At 39.3% G+C, this 12,203-nt stretch overlaps 1 protein-coding gene across 8 annotated transcripts in view; it reads right to left on the reverse strand.

The window, feature by feature from the left end:
- The window catches only part of KIF21A (kinesin family member 21A), a 103,701-nt gene that overhangs the window by 22,116 nt on the left and 69,382 nt on the right, over positions 1–12,203 (reverse strand). For 6 of the 8 annotated variants that reach the window (XM_072147118.1, XM_072147117.1, XM_072147115.1 and 3 more), the window contains 5 exons: positions 11,703–11,804; positions 8,242–8,407; positions 6,522–6,542; positions 2,083–2,143; positions 1,001–1,055 (listed from right to left, as the gene is read on the reverse strand). In XM_072147118.1, the coding sequence (XP_072003219.1) occupies positions 1,001–1,055; positions 2,083–2,143; positions 6,522–6,542; positions 8,242–8,407; positions 11,703–11,804 (405 nt within the window). The remainder of the gene's footprint in view (positions 1–1,000; positions 1,056–2,082; positions 2,144–6,521; positions 6,543–8,241; positions 8,408–11,702; positions 11,805–12,203) is intronic. The other 2 variants (XM_072147113.1, XM_072147116.1) reach the window with 1 other exon arrangement.

Raw genomic sequence — 12,203 nt, forward strand, 5'->3', positions numbered from 1 at the left:
TTTTCACCTCCTTCCTTCCCCACAAACCCCCAGCGGTACCTCATTCTGTTCTTTTTATGGTAATTAAATTCCATCTTTCTCTAATGTTTTCTGCTTCAGCATTTTTGTAAAAATCCACTTATTTCTTCTATGTCAATAGAAACATGAAGTCATGGAGACGGGTAGCTCAAACACACAGTCAAGCTTTCCCCTCCTCCACACAGCTTCTCTGCACTGAAACCAGCACTCTTAAAGTGTGACAGTCTCCATTGCTTTAGAATATTTACACATGCGTGGTGTGTGCCTTAGCTTTAATTCCCGAAGCTCCAATGTCCTACTAGGTAGAAGAAGCTCAAACCCAGGCTGCACAGGGAAGTTTCCCATTCACAGAGTGGCTGTGAAGCTGACCGGCCATTGCGGAGGCAGAGAAGTGCAGGGACTGAAATCAAAGGTGCACCGCATATGCGGGAATATTTAAAATCCGGGGTCAATGATGTCAAAGACCACAGGATATATAGGTGAAAGAATCATTTTATTGTGAGGCAGTACACTACTATAGCAATGAAACAAATCCGTTTAATAGTTTTAAGTAGACTATATCTTTAACTGAAAGAAGATACATTAAAAATCATAGTGCATTTCTCTATAAAATGCTGCCAGCAGATAATAAGTCTTGGTGTTTATGGGAAATCCCTTAAAAGCATTCGCTAAATTGGAAAAAAGTAATACACTATGTCATCATCAGTTTAAATGATTGTTCGAGTTCAGATAATTTTAGGGTCAAAGAAGGTAATACCTAAATAAATCAAATTAAACTTTTCTCTAGACTCTTTTCTCTGGAATCTAGAGTCCAAAGTCAATAAGCAGTCCAAAGCATGTGAGCATAGCAAGACATCACTGACTATAGCGAAATACAGGCCAATAATAGGCTCGAGTGGTTGTATGCAGTTCATTTCACAACATTCCCCCATGATGCCCCTCTTCACCATATAGGTAGGATACATAAGACATTTCGTCTCACCTTGCTTTTCGGTTTTCCCTCACCACAAAGTTTCATTAAATCAGATGAAAGAGTGCTAAACAAAATAACAAAAAGCGACATGTGATATAACAGAACCAGTCTTCTATTGAGTAAAAGTAAAATCTTAGCCTAAACTGAAAATTGATTAAACTGTAACAAACAACAATAATATGATTTTCTATTTCTCCTCATTCAATTATATTCACTGAAGAGAAACAGTCCCTTTAGGTTTAAATTCCTCCACCTAAATCTGACCTTTCACATGAGGATAAAGTCTCACAAAAGTACTAATTTTAAGAGACAACCAGAGGGATGAGTAAAACATTATGATTGCTGGAAGAACATGCTTTGAAAAAGCTCTCTGGAAGATGGGGCAGCTATATAGACATTAAAGGGGTATACAAGGAATAAGCATCATTCATGTTCAATTGGGTTATTAAAATATAAGCCAATATGTAATTAGATGTTATTTAAAATTTTACTTCCCTTAGCAGAAAATTGCTGTGGCCATACACTATAATGGAGAATAAAAATGCTACTGGCCCTTTAATTAGTAATGTGACTTTGTCCCTGTGGAGGAGACAGAGGACAGAAGATGGCGACTGGACACATGTCCACATCACATGTCCTGCACCTGTCCGGGCAGGTAATGTGAACATCACCATGTTTGGTTGTAGTCAGTATGGCCAGTGTTGTGGTGAGACGTCATCTAAATGAGATAATGTGCAGTGATGGCAGTTACACACATCATCACTATAGTAACAGAGCAGGACAGTCTGTTACATAATCAGTGGGAGCAGAGCATAAGTGGGAGGAGCTGTTACTGAGAACTGAGGTATCATAGGAGTATCCTGTGTCGTAGTATCCTGTGTCGACAATCTTGGAGATAAGCCTGCCTAATTTAGAAAGCCCATAAAATTTAGTGAATCATAAAAGCAATCTATTTAAGCTCCGTTTTGTGAATAATGACAATGATTTTTGTTTTGTTCATTTACAGCATTATGGGTTTTTGTATCAGAAGTTTATATTCCCAGAATACCCTTCAAGCAAAAACAATATTAAGCATTGATAAAACATTTTACCTTCCTTCTGTTCCAGGGCTTTGCAATGAACCTTCCTCATCACTGCTATTTTCTTGATTTTCTAAAATAAAAAGACAAACATTTTATCATTTTAGAAATATACACTAGCAAACAAAAAGAAACAGAAAAGTCCTTTATTTTACTGCCTTTAAATAATGACCTTGTGTCTGATCTTTTTTATCGTTATTTGCATTTTTGTTTACATTTTTGCATCACTCTTCTGTTCATTGTGTATAAAATATGTGTTAGCTCAGGAAGCCTGTTACATCATGCTTGATCTTAGCAGTCCAGGTAGCTTCCTTGAACCATCTTATACACTCACCGGCCACTTTATTAGGTACACCATGCTAGTAACGGGTTGGACCCCATTTTGCCTTCAAAACTGCCTCAATTCTTCGTGGCATAGATTCAACAAGGTGCAGGAAGCAAGATTTTGGTCCATATTGACATGATGGCATCACACAGTTGCCGCAGATTTGACGGCTGCACATCCATGATGCGAATCTCCCGTTCCACCACATCCCAAAGATGTTCTATTGGATTGAGATCTGATGACTGTGGAGGCCATTTCAGTACAGTGAACTCATTGTCATGTTCAAGAAACCAGTCTGAGATGATTCCAGCTTTATGACATGGCGCATTATCCTGCTGAAAGTAGCCATCAGATGTTGGGTACATTGTGGTCATAAAGGGATGGACATGGTCAGCAACAATACTCAGGTAGGCTGTGGCGTTGCAACGATGCTCAATTGGTACCAAGGGGCCCAAAGAGTGCCAAGAAAATATTCCCCACAGCATGACACCACCACCACCAGCCTGAACCTTTGATACAAGGCAGGATGGATCCATGCTTTCATGTTGTTGACGCCAAATTCTGACCCTACCATCCAAATGTCGCAGCAGAAATCGAGACTCATCAGACCAGGCAATGTTTTTCCAATCTTCTACTGTCCAATTTCGATGAGCTTGTGCAAATTGTAGCCTCAGTTTCCTGTTCTTAGCTGAAAGGAGTGGCACCCGGTGTGGTCTTCTGCTGCTGTAGCCCATCTGCCTCAAAGTTCCACGTACTGTGCGTTCAGAGATGCTCTTCTGCCTACCTTGGTTGTAACGGGTGGCAATTTGAGTCACTGTTACCTTTCTATCAGCTCGAACCAGTCTGCCCATTCTCCTCTGACCTCTGGCATCAACAAGGCATTTCCGCCCACAGAACTGACGCTCACTGGATGTTTTTTCTTTTTCGGACCATTCTCTGTAAACCCTAGAGATGGTTGTGCATGAAAATCCCAGTAGATCAGCAGTTTCTGAAATACTCAGACCAGCCCTTCTGGCACCAACAACCATGCCACGTTCAAAGGCACTCAAATCACCTTTATTCCCCATACTGATGCTCGGTTTGAACTGCAGGAGATTGTCTTGACCATGTCTACATGCCTAAATGCACTGAGTTGCCGCCATGTGATTGGCTGATTAGAAATTAAGTGTTAACGAGCAGTTGGACAGGTGTACCTAATAAAGTGGCCGGTGAGTGTATTTCAGTTAGCCATTAAAAGGTATCACAATCTCAATAAGGTTATTTTAATTGACCTACCAAAAGCAACTGGAATGTTTTTACATATACAATGACCATATTCTAAAGCAAAAACAAGTGCTGTCAATATCTCAAAAAATTTGAATAATTAACCTAAAACACCTGCAATGTCTTCCTGAGTATTTTAAAAGCTCCCTGGTTCAGAAGGCGACACAAACATGTCAAGACTGCTAACTTGACAAGATGTCCAGAATGAAGTCATTAAAACACTCAACAAGGAGGGTAAACTACAAAAGATTATTGCTAAAGAAGCTGCCTGTTCATAGAGTGCTGTATCTAAGCATATTAATGGACAATTGAGTGGAAGGAAAAGTGTGGTTGAAAAGGGTGCATAAGAAACCAAAATAACTGCAACCCTAATAGGATTGTTAACCCCTTACCGACATGTGACGTAGTATTAGGTCACATGCCGGGTGCGGATGCATGGAGAGGGCTCACGGGTCTTTGCTGCATATTGCAGAAAAGGCTTACCGGTAACACCCGAGATCGGTGCCAGCAATAATCGTGGGTGTTTCCCCCGCTGATTCCCGCCTGCGGCTTCAAAAAGATGGCGCCGCCATCTTTCTGAGGATCGTCGCTCCCTGTGATGTCATCGGGAAGCGGCGTTGCTTAGCCATTGTAGCCTCGGGAATAAAATCCCCATATACTGCCATACAGTAGTATGGCAGTATATGGTAGGATCGTACAGACACCCTAGAGTTAAAGTACCCTAGGGAGTCTGAAAAATTTAAAAAAAAATTATAATTAAAAAACCCCAAAATCACCCCCCTTTCCCTAGAACTAATATAAATATAAATAAACAGTAAAAATCATAAACACATTAGGTATCATTGCGTCTGAAAATGCCCGATCTAATAAAATATGATAACGTTTTTTTCACTGCGTTTAACCCCGTAACGGAAAATCGCGGCCAAAGTCTTTTTTGCCATTTAAAAAAAAATAAAAAATTCTATAAAAAGTGATCAAAAGGTCGCACAGTCCTAAAAATGATAACATAGTAATCGTCATCAAAATCCGCAAAAAATGACAACACCCACAGCTCCGTACACCAAAGTATAAAAAAGTTATTAGCGCCAGAAGATGGCAAAATCCCCCAAAAAAATTTTGTACAGGAGGTTTTAATTTTTTTAAATGTATGAAAACATTATAAAACCAATAAAAATTTGGTATCCCCGTAATCCTACCGACCCAAAGAATAAAGTAGACATGTCATTTGGGGCGTACAGTGAAATCCGTAAAATCCAAGCCCACAAGAATAAGGCACAAATGCGTTTTTTTTACCAATTTTACTGCATTTTTTTCCCGCTTCCCAGTACACGGCATGGAATATTAAATTTTGAAGTGTAATTTGTTACGCAGAAAATAAGCCATCACACAGCTCTGTACATGGAAAATTTACAGTTATAGATTTTTGAAGGTGGGGAGGGAAAAATGAAAACGCAAAAACGAAAAAGTTCTGTGGCGTTAAGGGGTTAAGAAAAAGCCATTAAAAAATTGGGGGGAGATTCACAAGGAGTTGACTCATGCTGGAGTCGGTGCTTGAAGATTTCAAGTGTCACACCACAATGCCAAAAGCATATTACCTGGGCCCAGGGGAAAAAGCACTTAACGTTTGATCAGTGGTCCAAAGTGGCGGAATACTGGAGAGGCACGTAATATAAGCTGCTTGAGGTCTAATGTGAAGTTTCCACTAGTGGTGGTTTGGGGACCCATGCCATCTGCTGGTATAGGCCCATTGTGTTTTATCAAGACCAATGTCTGTGTAGCATCTGCCAGGAAATTTTAGAGCACTTCATGTTTCCTCTGCCGACAAACTTATTGGAGATGGAATTTTCATTTTCCAGCAGGACTTGCCACCTCTCCATCAATACTTGGTTTAATAGCCACAGCTTAATTATGAAGCAAATTCGCCTGTAGAAAATCTATGAGCTATTGTCAAGAGGAAGTTGAAAGACGCCATACCTAAAAATGCAGATAAGCTGAAGGCTGCTATCAAAGCAACCATAACACCTCTGCAGTGCTGATCACCACAATGCCACACCGCATTGATGCAATAAGTTCAAATATAACCAAGTATTGAGTGCATTTACTGTATGGCTATCATCAACATGAACATATACAAACACTTCACCTATTTGTAATCACTCTTTATGATATAGGAGTTTTATTTTTTAAATTGAATTACGGAAAAAAAACTTTTTGCTGATATTTACTAATAAGCACTTGCACATTCATTTCATCAGTAGAAAAGATGGTATGGAGAATCAATATCATACTTTTTACATAATGGCTTCCAATGAGCAATAAACCAGTCAAAGAAGAGCTCAAATAGAAATAGAGGAAGAGGAATCTTGCATATAATATTAATATAAATAAGTTAACCACATCTTCCATATATCTTTTTTTCTATAAAAATAGTCTTACCATAATGGCAACAACCCATTTTCTTCATAACTGCTAAACCAAATACATTTTATATGAACTAAGCTAAAGTAAGAAGGACATGAATAAATAAGTCTAAAAGGTAGTTAGAATAAATGTCTTACCAATGTATAAACTAAAAATAAATTAAAAATTAAAGAAGAGATGACCTCAGAACTTGTTATTGATGGTGCTCCTGAATGGTTAGCTTTGATAAGAAGCAATATTATCAGCATTCAGCTGTTAATATCTTGATTAATATGTGGTAAAGGATGAGACTATAAATGTATGGGTGAAAGCTTGTCGTCACAGTAGTACATGCAACATGTGCATATCCTCAGAAGGTCCGTGTGGTCTTCTGGTTAGTGCATATGGATTATTAGTAAGTCATGCATTTGCACAACATATAATAAGCTTAAGTCATACTTACCCAGTGGAATGCTATCTAAGTCTGTGTGTATACAAGCAACAAGGAAACAAAAACCAACACCACAATCAAAACAGGTTCATCTGCCAAAAGAACTAAAACGCCAGTCGTACAAATCTTTTTTTTTTTTTTTTAAACTTAAAAATCACATGAAATAAGGAGGGAAGAAATCAGCAACATTCATCTGAAAGTAGGGTTAGGTTTTTTTGTACAATGCGACACCATCACAACCCATGTAAATTTGCAAATACTGCTCATACATTAAATTTGTTTTTTAGAAATAAAAAACAAATGACATGTAATAAAAACTGAAATAATAATAATGATCGATTATGTTTATATAAAACCCCATAAAAACTGTAGGATAACCAGTGTACAAAACACGAACAAGTAGGGCAAGGTCTACATAGAGCTTCTATTGTTATGCGGTCACATGCAGCATATAAATAGGCTTTAAAATTTGCTGGAAAATCTGTTGTAGGTGCACATTTCACAGATTCCATGCAGAATTGCCCAAGGCTATCATCAGTAACACAATCTGGGCATACTGTTCTGAAAATGTATAGTGTTTCCAATATACTGGACAGATTTTCAATGGTTAATGAAAGGAATTGTTTAAACCTAATTCATCTACTTTTTACGACATTCGATGACCAAAAATGCTAGACTTTAGGAATCTGTTTTACATACAATTCTCAATGGGAAAGAAACATAACAGAAATGTAGAAAGAAATTAAGCAAATACAATCTTAAAGAAAGTTTATAAAGATGCATTTCATGTGATCTGTGAAATAAAAACAGAATAGATGCTGTATAAGGTTTATTAAATATGGTTTTATATATTTTTTTTCACTCAATCTACTAGGAGAAGAAAAAAAAAAAAAGAGAGGACAATGACCCCAAATTAACTACAAGAATCAAATACATTGGGGCACAGATTTATCTAGTGTTTCTTTAATTCAGACAGCTTAGAACTAGACTAGATGTACCATAATGACCAGATTGGTTTACGCTGGTTGATAAATATGACACTTCTTTCTAGGTTTATATCCCCTCTTAAAAGCTGGCATGAATGCCATGCATCATATGATGAAGAGGTGGGCAGAGACAGCGATCACTGTACAGCCCCTCCATCTTCTGAAAGACAGCAGGACACGGACGTCACAGGAAGCTCTGGATTCTGCTGGCCTGCCCACCGCACCCAGGGGCTCCCACCGGCTTTCAGTAAGGTAAAACAGGATTAGTATAATATGCTATAAATAGTATAGTATACTCACCCTCTTAAGCTTTACTAAAGGTAGCCAACCCCTTTAAGCTTGAAATGTTGTGGTTTCACATGCCCAACAGTTTGATCAAATTAAGGTGTATTTAGAAGGGTTCAGAAAGTAAGCCACCAAAGTTTTAACCCATTATAACTTGGTGAATCTGCCCCACTTTACTTGAGGACATATTTTATAGACTATAGTGAAACTTCTGAGTGCAGTATTTCCGGGTCTCTAGCTTACAATAAAAATAATAATGGATAAAATAATTTCTCTGCCCCAAAAAACTTTGTTTTATCATATATAGTTTTTATTCCATAGGACTTCACTTGAAAATGTTAACCTCAGGGGTATCGTTCACAGCATTTATTCAATTAAGCAGTGAATTTCGTTTTTTTCCTTTGATAAACATGCAAAAAGATTAACATGCAAAAAAGCAACTGCTTCAACTATGAACCAACCTTGTAAAGCGTGTCCCAATAGAGCATCAAGTTCAGGATTCAGCTCAGCCTTTTCCTTTAACATATGGAATAAAAGCTGGTTTTGTGTGGCACTTGTAATTTCAATTTGCTTCAGACGCCCTTCTAGAACTTTTATTTGTGCCTCTTTCTGGGCAGTCTGGAGACCCTAGAAGTAAACAATGGAACAGTAAAGCACCAATAATGCAGCTTTTTGGTCACCTTGTGATTTTGCTGAAATTTCATCATATCATCCACAAGTATATTTCCAAAGATCTGAACTTAAACTGGAAAATTATAGTCACATTTGCAGCCGATATACCCTCTATGCTCCCATGGATATTAATCTGTTTTAAAAGATGGTGCCGTTTACCCTGTAAATACACATATACACGGGACAACCAATTTCATACACTAAAATGAAAGGAGATAGTAGAAGACTGTCAGTACAATTATCACCAAAACGTAGGCATCATGCAAGTTTCAAGTAAACGAGAAAGCAATCAGATTACCGTATATATGCTCGAGTATAAGTCGGTTATAAGCCGAGGCACCAAATTTTTCCACCACAAACTGGGGAAACCTATTTACTCAAGCATAATTTCCGGTACCGTGCATGGCGACTGCCAGTACCTTCTGCTCCCGAGACTTGTCCCTGCTTCCCTGAAACCCCCTTCCCCCGTTCCAGTGCTTCCAATGCCCCCATGCACTACTCTACGCTTGCCTGTTGTCACCCCCTGTACCCGTTGACTCACCTCCCCACTTTCATTGTGCAACAACGTCTTACTGGCTCTGCCATGGCTGATCGCTGCCCGACATCCCCTGTGCACCGACAGATTCACGGCCGGGCACCCACGCCTGCTGGCATCCTGCACTCCAGATTACTGCCCCCCACCACCACTCCAGATTGATTGCAGCTCCCTGACTTGGGCCGGCAGCACAGGACACACAGATGATTGTACACAGCTGACGAAGCAGGACACACAGCTGATCGCGCTGCAGTAGTGGGGCATGCAGTGGGTGTTGATCGCAGTGGATCAGACGGCAGTACTAAGCGTGTGGAGTGGGGCACATTGCTGGTTCGTGCCATGGCCCTGCAGCAACGCGGCCGTGACAATGACAGGACATCCGGACACCATCAAAGGCACCAGCAGCGACGCCAGCTCCTGCGACTCATCAGAGGTTTGGACCCATTACTACCACCCTCCTGCAAAACCTCATCTGCATCACCAGGACAATGGACAAGCTTACAAATCTGTGTATTTATGACTGGGACTACAAAAACAGCAGCTTCCTTGCTTTCATTGAAACTTGGCTACATGAAGGGATGAATGACTCCGGAGTAAATATAAAAGGGTATCTGCTAATTAGGTCTGATAGAGATAGGGCTGTCACAAGAAAAGCAAAAGGTGGGGTAATGTTTTACATCTCCGAAAGATGGTGCAACCCCTCACATATCACTGTGAAAAAACATAACCCCTTCTGCAGATGCAAACACTGCATGTAAAATCCTAAGAGAGTGTCATTGAATTACTCAACAAACACCCAAACTTTTGATCCTCCTGGTTGATGACTTTAATAAAGCATCATCCTGGGACACATTGCCTGACTTCCACCAATATGTACATAAAGCAACTAGAGATGAGAGCATCTTAGACCTGGTATTCGCAAATGTTAAAGATGCATATATGATTAGGATACGCCCCCACTAAGTAACTCAGATCCCAATATTATCATTGGGAAACCTAACAACTAGTTAAGAGACTACCCACAATATCCAAGACAATACGTAGATGGTCTGATGAAAAAAATTGATGAACTCAGAGCAAACCTTAGCTTAACCGACAGTATTACTGAATACTTGAAATTTTGCCTGGACTCTGTCTTTCCCGAGGAAGTAATTCACTGCTTCCCAAACAATAAGCCTTGGGTAACCAAGGGTCTCAAGAGCCTACTGAACAAGAAAAAGACTGCTTTCAGATGCAGGGACAGATCGGCCATTAATAGAATACAATCCAAGCTTAAATGTAAAATATGCGTGCAAGACCGACTATGGAAAGAAACTAGAGGCCAAACTGGCCACTGACAACACAAAGGAGATCTGGACAGGAATCAAAAAAAAAATCACTGGAATGAGGGAAAAACTGAAGCAAGGTGACAATTGGATACACTATACTGAGGGTCTTTATTAATTTTTTTAACCGCTTCTCAGATGGGTTCAGCAGACACTAGAATTGCACCCCCACTATCACTTACTAACAAAGCAAAAACCCAGGAAAAATAAGTGCTGGAAGTAACTGTGGATGAAGTATGTCTAACTCTGTCTCCCCTCAAATCTAACAAGGCCAGTGGACCTGTTGGAATTTGCCCCGAACTACTCAAAACATATGCACATAAATTAAGCCACCTACTGACCGACCTCTTCGCCTACAGCAAGAGGAAGTCCCAAAAATCTGAAAACTATCATATGTGAGACCATTACAAAAAAGAAAACACAACAAACTACAGCCATTTCCGGCCAATTCCCCTCACCTCCCACATAAGACCTTTGAAAAAATACTCTTGTTTCACGTGAAGGGGGCTGTGAAAGGCAGGCTTGACCCGTTACAATTTGCTTATAATACCAAAATAAGGGTAGATGACACAGTTGTGTATCTACTTCACAAGAAAAACGGTGGAATCGGCACTCACCAATCTTCTCCTTTTCAATGCTGTTTTATTGATGCATACTTACAAAAACATTTCATAAATGTTATTGATCGAGGTGAGGGGGTGAGGGAGGACGTGGGTAGACTCACAAGACAATCAAACACATGACAGCAAACAGGTCAGATGAAGCGCAGGGAGCGCGAAACAGCTGTCATGTGTTTGATTGTCTTGTGAGTCTACCCACGTCCTCCCTCACCCCCTCACCTCGATCAATAACATTTATGAAATGTTTTTGTAAGTATGCATCAATAAAACAGCATTGAAAAGGAGAAGATTGGTGAGTGCCGATTCCACTGTTTTTCTATATGCACCATTGGGACCTATTCACATTAAGGGAATCAGAGCACCACTGCTCCCTTGATGTCAGATTTGTTATTTGGATTTGGTTATTTGATGTCAACACGATGATTATGAAGTAGTGCCACCCGACTCTAAAGCCTTTTGTGTCTCGTATCTACTTCACAAGACCTACTCGTATCTTGAACAAAAAGGCACTGTTTTAAGAATAACTTACTTTGATTTCTCCAGAGCCTTTAATACCACCGTGTTAATTGTGTAGTATGTGCTTACCATGTTTCCCTAATTCCCTGGCTCAACAGTGTGTACAAAACAATATAAGCCAAGTATATACAGCTTATACTCAAGTATATACGGCATGTTATTTTAGAATCAAATAACATTAAAAATATTACAAATCTGTTTGGGTACTGAGGCATCAAAGGTTCTAAAATGAAAGTAAACAACAAAAATTCTACCTTACTGACAGCCATGGAAAGAAAATGATCAAGGAGGTATCGTGCTTCTGTTAAAGTGCAAGAACTAATAATAGCAGTAACATCCAATGTATCTCCTTCTTCCTGCAAGAGAAGTGCAACAAAATTATATTAACCCCTTAAAAGGCTTAAATGACCAGGGCAAATTTTTGTACATATTGGTTTAAGGGCCATAACGCCTTTTTTTTGCATGCCACATTCAACATTTTTGCAGCATTTGTCTTGGTGACATTTTTAGTTTTCTTGGGTGGTTAAAATGAAGAAAAAAAAAGTCTGAAAAAAAATTTTTTTGTAATGTATAAAAGTATTTTTTTTTTAATTTTCAAAATCACTCAAAAATAACCATTATAAATGAATTCCCTAGTGTGTGTCTATACTATATGCCAGAGACCCTGTCCAAGAAACTACAGCAACATTGAAGGACTGTAGGCTCAGGACCTGCACCGCCTGCCATTAAAAGACAATGGGAGGTCATGGTCGAGT

The sequence above is a fragment of the Engystomops pustulosus genome, chromosome 4 (assembly GCF_040894005.1).
Source record: "Engystomops pustulosus chromosome 4, aEngPut4.maternal, whole genome shotgun sequence".
Classification (NCBI taxonomy): domain Eukaryota; kingdom Metazoa; phylum Chordata; class Amphibia; order Anura; family Leptodactylidae; genus Engystomops; species Engystomops pustulosus.